This window comes from Aphelocoma coerulescens, chromosome 19 (genome assembly GCF_041296385.1).
Source record: "Aphelocoma coerulescens isolate FSJ_1873_10779 chromosome 19, UR_Acoe_1.0, whole genome shotgun sequence".
NCBI classification, from domain to species: Eukaryota; Metazoa; Chordata; class Aves; order Passeriformes; family Corvidae; genus Aphelocoma; species Aphelocoma coerulescens.
In genome coordinates, this window is record NC_091032.1 from 7,959,334 (window position 1) to 7,973,505 (window position 14,172).

Below are 14,172 nucleotides of genomic sequence, written 5' to 3' on the forward strand. Positions count from 1 at the left end.
TGCTCACCTCCCAGTTTCTCTGGAGTTCCATTGCTTTCCCATAAATAGCTCCCTTTATTGTTTCTTAGTGATTGAATTAAAATAGAAAACACTGCCAGCTTCCAGGCGTGGGGAGCACGGGGTATTCCTCTGTCTCACTCGGGATCCCACACTTCCCTGAAATCCACGTGTCTCACCCAGCTGAGACTCTGCAATGCTAAAAACACCCCCAGCCTTGTTTCCTGTCCCTAACTGGCCAAAATATGTCCCTGACAAGGACCAAAAGGGACTGTCTCCCAGGACGCTGCCTCATTTCTGCGGAGGTTATCCCTGCTGCCCCCTGGGGTAACTGGGAGCTGGGATGTTTGCTTCCAGTGTGTGCTGCCAAGTACAAGCAGCACTGTTGTGACGTGAAAAACCCTCCAGGCTGATGGGTGAGAATTTTACAAGCTCTGGAGAATCCATCCACCTCCCTGCTCTTGCTGACATCCTGGAGTGGGTGCATTGCAGCACTGTTTCCCCAGGCACCATCTAATGCTTCATGCTGAGGGCTCAGGCTTTTACTGGGATTGAAGTAGCATTAAGTGCCCTTGGGCCTGCACAGAGCTCCACCCTGCTGTGTCTGCAAGGATGCTGACAGGTAAGGGGAAGTATTTACATCAGGCAATGGTCCTGTGAGGAACATTCCTGCTTCTACCCGTGTTTTCTTCAATGCAAACCCAGTTTCTTTCCATACATCACCTAGGAAGGACCCTGTCAAGCCCAGCCTCTTTCTCCTTCCCATGTTGCCTCCTACATGCAAGTTTTAGCAGTTGTTTGTGTCATTCTTCTCCACAGTGGGGTGTTCACTGCTGAAATTTGTGTAACAGCTTGTGAAATGCTCCTGCTGAGCCATAGCAGTGAAGCCAACTGACCATAAAAGCCAAGCTTGGTGTTTCAGGGGAATTGTGGTTCAGCACAATCTGAAGCCAAAGGACACTGCCAGCTTCGGAGGGCCGTGTTGATGTGGGAAAATGGGATTAAACTTTGCAGGAGAAGGGGTGGTCTATGCCAGGAGCTCGCATCACCTGGGCAGGAGCACCCAGGTGCCAGCCCCGTGTGTCACGGAGGTGTGGTAGGCACGGATTTAGTGGGGTACAGCTCCAGCTGAGGAGCTTTAGCAGTAAATGGCCCGGGTAAATCGTGTCACGAAAGGCAACGTGTAACTACCTGCGTGTAATTTTTAAATAACCCTCGTGCCTTTCTTAGAATAAGTTGTGGCAGGTCTATTTTTAACCGGAATGTGCCCAGCCTTGCCTGAGCTCCTTTCCCTGCGTTTTTTTTTTTTTTGGCCCGTTTCCCACGCCAGGACTGTAACAAGGTTAATTCGACCGTCCTGCCGGGTCTGTCCTGTCTCCCCCAAAGCAGCCCCTGCCCCACTTTCCTTCTGCCCCGTGGCCGGAGGCCGCTGCCAGGGCAGGGCAGGGCCACCCGCGGGTGCCGCCGCCTCGTTCGTCCCCCGCTCCCTGCCCCGATAAGGCTCCGCAGGGACTCTGCCCTCCGTCCGCAGAGCGGCCCCACGCCCCGGCAGCGTTTCACAAGCGGCCCGGCAGTGCCAGACCCGCCGGAGCCCACGGAGGACTGCGGCAGCCTGGCGGTGCAGCGAGCCCGGCAGGAGCATCCCCGACAGCGGCAGTCAAGGTACCGGCGGTACCCCCGCTTGCGGGGGCGGCCGTGGGGACACATCCTTCCCCCCTGCTCTGCTCTTTTTCCCCCCTCCTTCCCCTCTCCCACACCGAGACCCCCGGGCGGGGCGGCCCCGCGGCCTCGCCCGTTCCGCTTCCGTCATGTGAGCGGAAAGAGGAAGCGCCTGCAGCGGCGGCGGCCCCGGTGGGCGGCGGGGCCGCGGGGGCGGAGGGTCCTGCCCGGGGCGGAGGGTCCTGCCCGGGGCGGAGGGTCCTGCCCGGGGCGGAGGGCAGCGGCGGCGGGGAGAGACACGGTCTCGCAACCACCGTGCCGCAACCACTGCCACGGCTGTCGCCTTAACCCCGGTGTCGCTCGGGGGTCCCCGCGGTTCCTCGGGGAGGTGGGGGGGGGGGTCCCCATCCCGCCGTGTCCTCGCCCGGTGTCGCTCGGTACCGCGGTGCCGCCGGGAGCAGCCCCCGGGTCCCTCGGTGACAGCCCCGCGCTCCCACCAACGCCCTGCGCTGCTTTTGAAACTTTTCTAACTCGGGAATTACGTAAGGATTCAGAGAGATGCGGCAGAATTCGGGACAAACGGCGGCGTGATCGCTCCCCGGAGATGGGGCGGGGGGTGCGGCTGGGCGGTGGGAGCGTGTCCGGTGCTTCGGGGGACGGGCCGGGGTGTGTGCGGCGGAGGGAGGGCCCTGTGCTGAGCTGGGTGTCGCCGGTGTCTCCTCAGCGCTGAGCAGCCATGGAGAGGATGCAGCAGATCGTGGGGCGGGCGAGGGCCGCCTTCAACTCGGGCCGGAGCCGCCCGCTGGAGTTCAGGATTCAGCAGCTGAAGGCCCTGGAGAGGATGGTGCAGGAGAAGGAGAAGGACATCCTGGCAGCCCTCAAGGCCGATCTCAACAAGGTCTGCGTCGGGGAGTTTCTCTCCTCAGTCGTGCACGGACAGTGGTCAGCCCTGAAGGGAAAGTTGGAAGGGCAGAGGCTGCCTTTGCTGTGCTAAATGGCTTTTGCTCTTGTCCCCCTTGGCCCTGGCTCCTACTGTGGCCTGAAAAGGTCTCCTGCCACCATTTCTAAGAAGTTAGTCTAAGGCAGGACTGCAAAGGCAAATCCTGGCTGTCAGGTTTTGGTTCTGCCTCACACACCCAAACTGGCTGTCTTTGGCCGGGGATCCTTTGGGGCAGCGCTGCCAGTGACAGACACGTTGGAGCAGCAGGGCTGTGATGGTGGCTGTGGGAGGTGGGTGCCTTTGCCATCCCCTCCCCAAACTCCCTTTTCTTTCAGTGTGGGCACAATGCCTACAGCCATGAAATTCTGGGTGTGCTGGGGGAGTTGGCCCTGACCATGGAGAAGCTGCCGTCCTGGGCAGCCCCTCAGCCCGTGAAGAAGAACCTGCTGACCATGAGGGACGAGGCCTACATCGGCTACGAGCCGCTGGGAGTGGTGCTGGTCATCGGGGCCTGGAACTACCCCTTTGTGCTGGTGATGCAGCCCCTGATCGGGGCCATTGCAGCAGGTGGGGATCCAGCACAGCCCCATCCTTCGTGGGGTGGTGGGTGGGTGCTGGGGAGAGGATGTGAGGGCTCAGTGTGGGTGCTGTGTGTGCCCTGCAGGCAATGCGGTGGTGGTGAAGCCGTCGGAGGTCAGCGAGAACACGGCTCGGCTGGTGGCTGAGCTCCTGCCACAGTACCTGGACAAGGTGAGTGTGGCCCCGTGTTTGACATGACTGTCCTGCTTCCAAAGGGCTCCTGCAGGTTCGAGCCAAATCCATTGGCTGCCCTCTTCAAAGGAGCATAAGCAGGAGGCACAGGAAGGGTTGAATTAGAGTCCAAAGGTACACTGACAAATTCTCCCAGTGTTTGTGTGTGTGCTTACATAACGCTGCTGCAGTGTGACAGCCTTTTTGACACCCGTGGCCATATGGAGAGGGGTGTGTATGTACTTCTCACTACAGGAGCTGCTCTTTTGGAGCTGTGCTGGGGATGCCCTTAGGTCAGCACAGGTTGTGTAGGATGCTGGTGGTGCCTGGCTCTTCCTGAGAATTGGGCACTGTGTGTTCGGTGGCAAGATGTCCTGGGTTTTCGTGTCCGAGGAGGAGGAGGTGTTGTTTCTCCTCTTGCCTGGCAGTTCTGTCATCCCTTGTACTGTGTCACTGAGACAGACTGTTGCTGTGACTGCACAGCCTTTGTGGAGTTTTCTCCAGGAGTTACCGCCTTCCACAGGTGGGAGGTAGGAGCAGAGGAAGGAGACAGTCCTTGGGAGAGCCTGACAGTCACATGTACCCTGATTCTTGCTGTGTGGGAGCAGCTCCACAGCCAGACTCAGCCCTTGCCTCAGCCTCCACTTCTTTTAGTTCACGTGGCACAAAATGGGAAATGAAACTTCATTTTGGGAGAAGGAGCAGAGCATATCTCTGATATCGCTACATTTTGTCCCTATCATGAAGTAGGCCACAAATAAGTCTGCCCTCTGCCACATGCAGAGCTGCTGCCTTCATGTAAGTGCTTTGAATCAAGGTAACTCTCAGGGTCTTGTTTGCCCTGCAGGATCTGTACCCCGTGGTCACTGGAGGAGTTCCTGAGACAACTGAGCTGCTGACCCAGAGATTTGATCACATCCTCTACACTGGCAACACCGCAGTGGGCAAAATTGTGATGGCAGCAGCTGCCAAGCACCTGACCCCTGTCACCCTGGAGCTGGGTGGGAAGAGCCCCTGCTACATCGACAAGGACTGTGACCTGGCTGTCGCCTGCAGGTCAGCTTGTTGCACCTCTGGTGGGCCCTGAGCAGTGGAATGGGTACCCTGTGAGGCAGGGGGACGTCTCTGGGCCAGCATGCCCAGCTCAGGTGGTGCCTGGTGGAAAAACCATCTCCCTTTCTCCTCATCACAGGCGGATAACATGGGGCAAATACATGAACTGTGGACAAACCTGCATCGCCCCAGACTACATCCTGTGTGACCCATCCATCCAGAGCAAGGTGGTGGAGAACATCAAGACAACTCTGAAGGTGAGGGAAGAGTCCCTCGTGCAGTGGGAACGGTGCCTATTGCAGGCCAGGTGTGATTTCCTGGGGCTGTGGCTGTTGGAAGCTGTGCTGAGCACTTTGTTTCTGCTGTGCCCTTTGCCAGGAATTCTACGGGGAAGACGTGAAGTCGTCTCCAGACTATGAAAGGATCATCAATAAACGTCACTTCAAGAGGGTCCTGGGCTTGCTGGAAGGGCAGAAGATTGCTCATGGGGGAGAGACTGATGAGGCCTCCTGCTTCATAGGTGCTCCTGGCAGCTGCTGGGGAGGGGAGGTGGTAGTGGGTGCTTTTTGGGCTCTGTGTGTCTGTGTCTTCCTTGGGTTGTGTTGGATGCAGGCCGAGTCCAGGACAAGGTCCTGTGATGGGCCATGCCTGTGTCCTGCTCATGCTGTTCTCCCATTCTCCCGTTTGCCTCAGCACCAACCATCCTCACTGATGTTTCCCCGGAGTCCAAGGTGATGGAGGAGGAAATCTTTGGACCAGTGCTGCCCATTGTGACTGTGAAGAGCGTGGAGGAAGCCATTGAGTTCATCAACCGTCGGGAGAAGCCACTTGCCCTCTATGTGTTCTCCAACAACAAGCAGGTGGGTCTGGGCTCTGCCAGAGGAGATGAACACTGTTGACATGTAGTTCCCTTCCCAGTATCTTCAGTTTTATGGTCTGGTCTCCTCTCTGAGCCTTTTTAATGTTTTGGGTTTTTTTATTTCTTTTTCTAGTTGATCAAGAGAGTCATCTCAGAAACCTCCAGTGGGGGTGTGACTGGAAATGATGTCATTATGCATTTCTTCCTCTCAACTTTGCCTTTTGGTGGTGTTGGTAAGTTACCGGTGCTCTTTAAGAGTTGGGACTTGCTGCACAGTGTGTCCCAGGGGACAACAACTCATGGTTTGTGTCTGGGTATCCCTGTGCCTGCTACAGCCCAAGGATCTCTGTGCAGCAGATCTTGATAATAATGGTAAGTTCTGGGAGTGGATTAGGACAGGGGCCAGGAGGCAAAAACCTTTGGGTGTATTTTTGGAAAGACTGAAACATTTAGTGCAGCCTGATAGGAAAGGTGCATTAAAACCATTAGCTGCAATCAGGGTGATTGGCAGAAATTGCAGGTGAAAATGAGGTGAGGAAAAAGAGCCTTGGGAGTACAGATGGACATCATAGACACTGAGAAGTGCTGCAGGGGAAAGGTCAGTTGTCCTCAACAGAGTTTTGCCTGGCTGAGCCTGAGGAGTGACCCTGCCTGGCTGTGCCCCTCAGGTCACAGCGGGATGGGCGCCTACCACGGCAGGCACAGCTTCGAGACCTTCTCCCACCGCCGCGCCTGCCTCATCAAGGACCTGAAGATGGAGAGCACCAACAAAATGCGGTACCCACCTGGCAGCCAGAAGAAGGTGGATTGGGCCAAGTTCTTCCTCCTGAAGCGGTTTAACAAGGCCCGAATTGGGCTCTTTGTCCTGGCCCTGCTGGCGGTTGTGGCAGCGGTGATGATTAAGGTGAGTCGAGGGTCTTTGCTGTCTGTGCAATTTACTTGATCTGTTCTTTGCAACTGCAGCCCTTTCATTAAGCCTGACCTCTTTTTCTGTCTTATGATATCTGTCCCGCCTTAAATTCTTACCTTCTCACTCTTGCAAGCAGTCTGTAGAATAGGAATATCCCAGGAGAGATCTCACAGGCTGCTGTGCTCGTTGTTGCTCTTCCCTGGTAGGTGATACCCGTGGGATGCTCACTCCAGAGGCAGAGGTTGGTAGTTTTAGACTCGTTAGGAGTGGTTTCAGTTCCTGGGCTTCCTTCAGCAGCGTTTGAGCTGCCTCACAGCCCAGAGAGCTGCGAGTCTGTGCCATGGCATCCTGGGGAGGGAAGCTGTGTCCCAAAGCCGGGGTCTGTGACGAGCTCTTGCTCCTCCTTGCCCATTGCAGCCCCTGTCTGACCTCAGTTCAATTATTCCCATTTCCTCCCTTTTTTCCAGCTGGGTAGTGCGGAAGGGTGGGATGTCCTCTCCTCTCTGCAGGAGACAGAGGCTTGCAGGAGGCTCAGGATACCTCCTGAGGTGGAGGAGCAAGATCCGAATCTCTGAGCGTGATCACTGTTGGTTGTCCGTGTCTGACAAACCAGGCACTGCATGTGCCTTCACTGACTGCTCTGTGGGGTTTAGTGAGCAGCTCCTGAGGGGACAGGAGGTGGCAGGGTGGATCAGGACTCTGCCCTTCAGTCTGTGTAGTTACTGCTGCAAGGAGACACTCAGGAGCCCAACATCCCAGGGGAAATAACCTGCCCACGTAATCCAGAAGGAGATTTAAGAGCCAAGAACTGGCTCAGGTCTCAAGGGAGCAGACAGGGAGGGGAATGAGGGGGGGAAACTCACAGCATCTTGAAATCATTTGGGTTTCTCAGAGCCACCAGTCTGTGCTGAAGAGAAAAGCCCTCTTGGTTGTGCTGGCTGTGCAGAGGCTGGGCTGGCCCAGCGGGTGGTAAGGAGGAGCAGGTTTCAGAGCACTGCTGTGGCTGTCACAGTGAGGTAGGAGCCTTTTTCTTCTCCTGTGTGTAGACCTAGTTTGAGACTGGGAAAAGCTTTGTAGATGAGTGAATGTGGGGCTTGGAGAAGGTTTCCCTCTGAGCCAGAGCTCCCTCTGAGCTTTCCCTGGCATCTGAGATAACCAGTGCATGCTGAGGGGCAGGAGGCAGGAGAGCTGCACGCTGGGGAACTCCCTGACTGAAGGGGCTTTGCTTCAGGCTGTTCTAGAAGGGGAATTGGTTTTGTCTCAGCAAATCCTTCACAGGCCCTTGGTGTTGTGTTTTGCTTTCACAGGTGGTTAACTGATGAAGAGAGAAGGCACCACGTGCACGTCATACTCTGGGTGCTCGCTTTGTGTCTGTTTCCTTAAGCTGGGGAGTCATTATTTTCTTTTGTTCTGGGTAATTTCAGTGAGCTGTCGAGCACACAGAGTAGCCTTAGAGAGGCACTAACCACGAGAAGGCTCAGATTCCTGTTTACTTAAAAGCCATGCTGGAGCAGAGGGACCAATGGGGACAAGCTCTACAAAGGAGGACTGCAGAGCAAGAAATTCCAGTCCGTACCTCCACCCCGTGCCATGCAGAGCTTCCAGGGACACACAGTGTCTTGCACCAAACCACTCATCTTCCTTCAGCGACCAACAGGAGCTGAAGTTTCAGCAGTCCCTGGGTTGACAGTGTTTTCCCTGCAGTTTTGGGGATGGTCTGCTCCTGTTGTGCCCTGAACACCCGCTCTCCTGGTGACAAGCCTGAGACAGGCTGTGCTGCCCGATGCATTTGGCCAAGAGTGGTGAATAAACCCAGTGAGGTTCCCCTTGCCATTTAATTGAGGTGAAACATCCGTGGATCTCTGCAAACTGGAATCATCCACAGCTGGTGGGGGTTCTGGGTTTCACCATGTGCCTTTAGCAGTTATTTAGCAGTTAGAAAATCCCAAAGGTGATGCCTGCACTGCCTATATTGTGCTGGTGAGTGCCTAATGCTGGTGCAAAAGAACTTTCAGGCCTGTTTAAAGAAGTGGGAATGACAAATACCTTGTGGATTATCCCAGCCCCACGCAGCCACTCGCTTGTTCCCAGTGGGATGGGGAAGAGAATTGGAAGGAAGTGACAAAACTTGTATGTTGAGATAAAAATAGTTTAATAGGTTAAGTGAAAGTTGGGCTTGCAGGCAGATTAAAGCAAATAAAGGAATTCTTTCATTAATTCCCCTCATCAGGCAGGTGTTCAGCCATCCACAGGAGAGCAGGGCATTGTCTATCCTGGTGGTGACTTGGGAAGACGAACACCATAACTCCCAATGCCACAAATCCAAACCAGCACCATCCTACTGGGAAGGAACTTAGTGACTACCATGAAAATTAACTTCATCCCAGCCAAAGCCAGCACAAAGCTGTTCCTGGTCAGATTCCTCCAAGGGAAAACAATTACTGGAAGAGTGTGTGTGCTCCTTCATGTTTGAGCTTCTCAGGATGCTGTAATCTTGCACTGGGGAATACTGTGGGGCTTGTTCTAGCTTGGGAGAAGGATGCGGAAGGAATTGAAGGTGAAAGAGCTTTAGAAATATTAATGTTAAAGCAAATTAAAAAGTTATTACTACATGCAATTAATATAGAGTAGAAAATTATATTTACTGTGCAATAAGTGGGATTTCTTCATGTCTGGTGAAAATCCATGTGCTAAGCCTTTTTGATGATACATTTTGCAAGCCACTAAATAAACACTAAGAATTTAAATAATAATCCAAGTGTGGTAAGTCCTTGCAGTCTCCTGAGGAATCCTGCTCTGCTGGTCCCAGCTCTGGCCATGGCTTGGCAGAAGGGCACAGGTGTGTTTTGAGGTGTCTCTACCCCAGCACACGTCCCTGGCACAGTGGGGAAAGGGTCCCCCAGAGCTCTCTTGGGCACTGAAAATGCTCCTGGAGCCAGGCAGGGAGTGGGGTGAGCCAGTAGAGGAGCTGCCCTTGCAAATCTATCCCTGGATGGCCTCCCACCTGCCTGGTTGGGGTATTTTTAGATCCCAAGTGTGAGTGTTGTCTCCCGACAGCAGCTGTGGCACTTGGGCCGCGCGTCCCCTTTGCCCTGGCGTGGGCAAAGCCATGTGGTCCCTGCCATCCCACACCGGGGCTGAGTCACTGCCCTGGCTGGAGGCAGCGATCCAGGGCTCCACAGCCCAGGACAGAGTTGGGTAAAGGGCACCTTATACCCAGCAAGAGCCCTGGGCCAGGGCCAGCTCTCCCGTGGGAGGAGGGATCGCCCCCAGCCATGGCAGGGGAAGGGCTTGTGCCTGCTTGCACTCGCCGCAGAAGGCTGGTGGAGAGAGAAGCTTCTCTGAAGGTAACTCGCTTTTTTTCCTTCATTTTTTAATGAGTGGCTTTCTTGGGCTGTGTCACACAGCTGTGGCAGTGGGCTGGGAAGGGCAGGATTTAATCGTTGTAAGGGGATCTTGGTGTCTCGTTTGGTTGGGCAGGGATGCAGGAGCAGATGTCTGGTCCTGACTAAAGAGTGAAATGCTGCTCCTGGGAAGCAGGGTGAAGCCTCTGCGGTGTTTTGTCTTATTTCTTGTGAGGACATGTGAGGGCCTCGGGGCTATGGGGAAGACGGGTGCAGGCCGGCTCCGGGCACACAGCTCTGCGTCCAGCCATGGAACCCAGGCCATGGTCATCTCTGTGTCTTACCTCCTTGTGAACACCCCTGTGAGCAGAGGGTCGAGTGGCTGGTGGGTTTGAGGGTACCCCCAAACTTAGAGAAAGCATCTACAGAACAGGATCAGTCAGCAAACCCCCCCTGTGAGAGGTGCCCCGTGCAGGTAGGACGGGGCTTGGATGCTGTGAGCCCTGAGCACTCAGCTTGGAAGCAGGAGCTCCTCTCCAAGAAGGAGAACATCTCCCAGCCTTGCTCTGGGTGGGACACCTCATGGTGGTGTCCCCAGGGCTGAGCAGCCCTCGCTGGCCCTGTGCTGAGCTGGGTGTCGCCGGTGTCTCCTCAGCGCTGAGCAGCCATGGAGAGGATGCAGCAGATCGTGGGGCGGGCGAGGGCCGCCTTCAACTCGGGCCGGAGCCGCCCGCTGGAGTTCAGGATTCAGCAGCTGAAGGCCCTGGAGAGGATGGTGCAGGAGAAGGAGAAGGACATCCTGGCAGCCCTCAAGGCCGATCTCAACAAGGTTTGTGTTGTCAGGGGGTCTCTCCCTCTTGCTGTGCGTGGACAGTGGGTAACCCTGAGCAAAGCAGGAAGGCCAAGGGCTGCCTTTGCAGTGAAGGATGGTTTTTGTCATGTCCCCCTCTGTGGATCTGGAGGACTCTGACTCTCCAGGGTGCCACAGTGGCTGTGGGAGGTGGGTGTCCTTGCCATCCCCTCCCCAAACTCCTTTTTCTTTCAGTGTGGGCACAATGCCTACAGCCATGAAATTCTGGGTGTGCTGGGGGAGCTGGCCCTGACCATGGAGAAGCTGCCGTCCTGGGCAGCCCCTCAGCCCGTGAAGAAGAACCTGCTGACCATGAGGGACGAGGCCTACATCGGCTACGAGCCGCTGGGAGTGGTGCTGGTCATCGGGGCCTGGAACTACCCCTTTGTGCTGGTGATGCAGCCCCTGATCGGGGCCATTGCAGCAGGTGGGGATCCAGCACAGCCCCATCCTTCGTGGGGTGGTGGGTGGGTGCTGGGGAGAGGATGTGAGGGCTCAGTGTGGGTGCTGTGTGTGCCCTGCAGGCAATGCGGTGGTGGTGAAGCCGTCGGAGGTCAGCGAGAACACGGCTCGGCTGGTGGCTGAGCTCCTGCCACAGTACCTGGACAAGGCAAGTGTGGCCCCATGTTGGTCCCCAGGTTTCTCTGTGCCACAGTGATGTGCTGAGTTGGGGTGACCCTGACACCCCTGCCCTGCAGGATCTGTACCCCGTGGTCACTGGAGGAGTTCCTGAGACAACCGAGCTGCTGACCCAGAGATTTGATCACATCCTCTACACTGGCAACACCGCAGTGGGCAAAATTGTGATGGCAGCAGCTGCCAAGCACCTGACCCCTGTCACCCTGGAGCTGGGTGGGAAGAGCCCCTGCTACATTGACAAGGACTGTGACCTGGCTGTCGCCTGCAGGTCAGCTTGTTGCACCTCTGGTGGGCCCTGAGCAGTGGAATGGGTACCCTGTGAGGCAGGGGGACGTCTCTGGGCCAGCATGCCCAGCTCAGGTGGTGCCTGGTGGAAAAACCATCTCCCTTTCTCCTCATCACAGGCGGATAACATGGGGCAAATACATGAACTGTGGGCAAACCTGCATTGCCCCAGACTACATCCTGTGTGACCCATCCATCCAGAGCAAGGTGGTGGAGAACATCAAGACAACTCTGAAGGTGAGGGAAGAGTCCCTCGTGCAGTGGGAACGGTGCCTATTGCAGGCCAGGTGTGATTTCCTGGAGCTGTGGCTGTTGGAAGCTGTGCTGAGCACTTTGTTTCTGCTGTGCCCTTTGCCAGGAATTCTACGGGGAAGACGTGAAGTCGTCTCCAGACTATGAAAGGATCATCAATAAACGTCACTTCAAGAGGGTCCTGGGCTTGCTGGAAGGGCAGAAGATTGCTCATGGGGGAGAGACTGATGAGGCCTCCTGCTTCATAGGTGCTCCTGGCAGCTGCTGGGGAGGGGAGGTGGTAGTGGGTGCTTTTTGGGCTCTGTGTGTCTGTGTCTTCCTTGGGTTGTGTTGGATGCAGGCCGAGTCCAGGACAAGGTCCTGTGATGGGCCATGCCTGTGTCCTGCTCATGCTGTTCTCCCATTCTCCCGTTTGCCTCAGCACCAACCATCCTCACTGATGTTTCCCCGGAGTCCAAGGTGATGGAGGAGGAAATCTTTGGACCAGTGCTGCCCATTGTGACTGTGAAGAGCGTGGAGGAAGCCATTGAGTTCATCAACCGTCGGGAGAAGCCGCTTGCCCTCTATGTGTTCTCCAACAACAAGCAGGTGGGTCTGGGCTGTGCTTCCCCCGGAAACATCTCTGCACAGCTGGATCCTGAACATGGCTGATCCCAGACACAGCTCCTGCAGGGTCTGTGTCAGTTCCTTTTCTGTGTGAATTGCAGCATTTGGGGGCCATGAGAGTCTCCAGAGCTGCTGGAGGCTCCCAGTCTCCTGCTGAAGGGCTCTAGGTTTGTTCATCTCCACCCATGCAGGTGGGTGCTGCTTTCTGCAATGCTCCTGCCCCAGCTTCCAGGCTCTGTTGTGCCACTTCAGGAATTCAGGTCAGGGCTTCGCCCTGGAACAACAGCCCCCGGCGGTTTGGGTGGGAGAGCTGAGGAGCACCCTGGGCTGACATGAAGCCTTTTCATTTTGTGGCTGTTCCAGCTGGGCAGATCCTGTGCTTAAGTGGTGTAAACTGGCCTCTCTCATCGAACAAGGCACAGCCTGTGCCCCCCACAAAGGGGGTTGGAAGCATCACCCTGAACCCTCCCTGCTCTGGTACATGGTGTTGTGTCCCATCTTGACTTGTTCTGTGCCCTCTCCCATTGCGTGTAGCTGATCAGACGGGTGATATCAGAGACCTCCAGTGGTGGCATGACAGCCAACGATGTCATCATGCACTCCATGGTTCCAGATCTGCCCTTCGGTGGTGTGGGTGAGTCCCTGCACCTGCATTCCGTCAGCAGCAGCCTCTCACCCAGGTGCTCTCGTGCCTGCTTGGCAGTTCAGGAACTTCCAGCTGCATTTTCCCATTAATGTTATTTTCTGGGGTGGGTTCCTTCGTAAAAAGGCTCGTTAGTGTTTTGGTTGTTAAGCCTCCCATTGAGAGAGGAAAACCCCCTGGCACATAAGTGAGCTGTGGTTCCCCTGTGCTGGGGTTGGGATGAATTTGTCCATGGCCTGGTTGAGTTTCCACAGCTGCTGTCAGGCTCATGTGGCAGAGACAACCTGGCGGTGGGCAGAGGGCTGAGGTCTTGGGTGTTTTTAAATGTCCTCATGTCCCACTCCTTGAAATCACAGACCCTATTCCTCCTGTCCTCAACCCCTGTGTGAATTTTGTGGGAAAAGCAAGACTGGCCCTGTGAGGAGAGAGTTGGTGTCATTAACGTTTTAAGGGTGGGTGCACACAAGCAGCAGCTCAAGGCAGTGAGCAGGTCCTCACTTATTTCTGTGCAGTTAAAAAAGCTGCTCTTTGCTTCTCTGCCCTGAGAAGCAGCATGACCAAGCTTTCCCGTGTCCTGGGGGCTGCCAAACTGACTCTGAGAAGCGCAGGTGTCCCTGTGCCTGGTGTGACCCTGCCTGGCTGTGCCCCTCAGGTCGCAGCGGGATGGGCGCCTACCACGGCAGGCACAGCTTCGAGACCTTCTCCCACCGCCGCGCCTGCCTCATCAAGGACCTGAAGCTGGAGGTTGTGAACAGACTGAGGTACCCACCTGGCAGCATGGAGATGATGCATTTGGGCAAGCTCTTATTCCTGAAGCCGTGTAACAAGAGCAGAGTGGGACAGTTCATCTCGGCCCTGCTGGCGGCTGTGAAAGCCCTGGTGGCAAAGGTGAGCTCTGTCCGCTGAGCCCCACCTGCCCTCAGCCTCCATCACCCCATTCCCTTGGGTTCTGCTCCCTCCCTGGAGGACTCATCCCTGTTCCTGTGCCTTTCCAGGTGTTGTGCCCCCGGCGAGAGGGGTGATGGGCAGCCGGCCCTCGGACCCGCTGCTCGCTCCCTGCAGTCCTAGTGCTGAACTTTTCTTCGCTGCAATTTCATTTCTTCCAAGGCAGCCAGTGCACTGAAGAGGCAGAAAAGAACAAAATGCACCTAAAGCAGAGACACCCCCCAAGTTAAAGGCTGCAGCTCCTGCTGAAACAGGAATCTATCCAGACCTAGGCCATGAGTCATGCCTGAGCAGTGAGTGGCAGATAGAAGGAAAGAACATCCACCCTGCTTTGCCAACAGGAACTCCTCTAAAACCTCCTGGGAACTGGGAGGGTATCTAAACAAAGCCAGTCATTACTGAGCCTGTTATCTATGCAATGCCTCACCTGATCCCCAGAG

General features: G+C 55.7%; 2 protein-coding genes across 6 annotated transcripts; both read left to right on the forward strand.

Moving 5' to 3' along the window:
* Positions 1-1,376: 1,376 nt before the first annotated feature.
* On the forward strand, positions 1,377-8,921 carry LOC138120429 (aldehyde dehydrogenase family 3 member A2-like). 5 transcript variants are annotated; one of them, XM_069033076.1, is made up of 12 exons: positions 1,377-1,659; positions 2,381-2,554; positions 2,932-3,163; positions 3,261-3,346; positions 4,194-4,402; positions 4,539-4,656; positions 4,778-4,919; positions 5,093-5,259; positions 5,392-5,491; positions 5,927-6,162; positions 7,061-7,184; positions 7,476-8,921. In XM_069033076.1, the coding sequence occupies exons 2-11, from the start codon at positions 2,393-2,395 to the stop codon at positions 7,139-7,141; spliced, it is 1,533 nt and encodes a 510-aa protein (XP_068889177.1). In that variant the 5' UTR covers positions 1,377-1,659; positions 2,381-2,392; the 3' UTR covers positions 7,142-7,184; positions 7,476-8,921. The 5 variants fall into 5 exon arrangements, with proteins under 5 accessions (XP_068889177.1, XP_068889183.1, XP_068889182.1 ...); XM_069033080.1 differs by lacking the exon at positions 1,377-1,659 and adding an exon at positions 1,795-1,848; XM_069033077.1 differs by lacking the exon at positions 1,377-1,659 and adding an exon at positions 1,951-2,198.
* A 1,219-nt stretch (positions 8,922-10,140) lies between these two features.
* LOC138120747 (aldehyde dehydrogenase family 3 member A2-like) lies at positions 10,141-13,824 on the forward strand. The gene is made up of 10 exons (XM_069033687.1): positions 10,141-10,341; positions 10,558-10,789; positions 10,887-10,972; positions 11,061-11,269; positions 11,406-11,523; positions 11,645-11,786; positions 11,960-12,126; positions 12,679-12,778; positions 13,440-13,675; positions 13,783-13,824. The coding sequence occupies exons 1-10, from the start codon at positions 10,180-10,182 to the stop codon at positions 13,807-13,809; spliced, it is 1,479 nt and encodes a 492-aa protein (XP_068889788.1). The 5' UTR covers positions 10,141-10,179; the 3' UTR covers positions 13,810-13,824.
* The last annotated feature ends 348 nt before the right edge of the window (positions 13,825-14,172 follow it).

What these genes read in the sequence shown, in the direction of transcription:
- LOC138120429 (XM_069033076.1), top strand. Translation starts at nt 2,393, where the DNA reads ATGGAGAGGATGCAGCAGATCGTGGGGCGGGCGAGGGCCGCCTTCAAC. An exon ending in TGAGGCCTCCTGCTTCATAG is followed by an intron (nt 4,920 to 5,092) that starts GTGCTCCTGGCA and finishes CGTTTGCCTCAG; the next exon opens with CACCAACCATCCTCACTGAT. An exon ending in TTTGCCTTTTGGTGGTGTTG is followed by an intron (nt 5,492 to 5,926) that starts GTAAGTTACCGG and finishes TGTGCCCCTCAG; the next exon opens with GTCACAGCGGGATGGGCGCC.
- LOC138120747 (XM_069033687.1), top strand. Translation starts at nt 10,180, where the DNA reads ATGGAGAGGATGCAGCAGATCGTGGGGCGGGCGAGGGCCGCCTTCAAC. An exon ending in ACATCAAGACAACTCTGAAG is followed by an intron (nt 11,524 to 11,644) that starts GTGAGGGAAGAG and finishes GCCCTTTGCCAG; the next exon opens with GAATTCTACGGGGAAGACGT. An exon ending in TCTGCCCTTCGGTGGTGTGG is followed by an intron (nt 12,779 to 13,439) that starts GTGAGTCCCTGC and finishes TGTGCCCCTCAG; the next exon opens with GTCGCAGCGGGATGGGCGCC.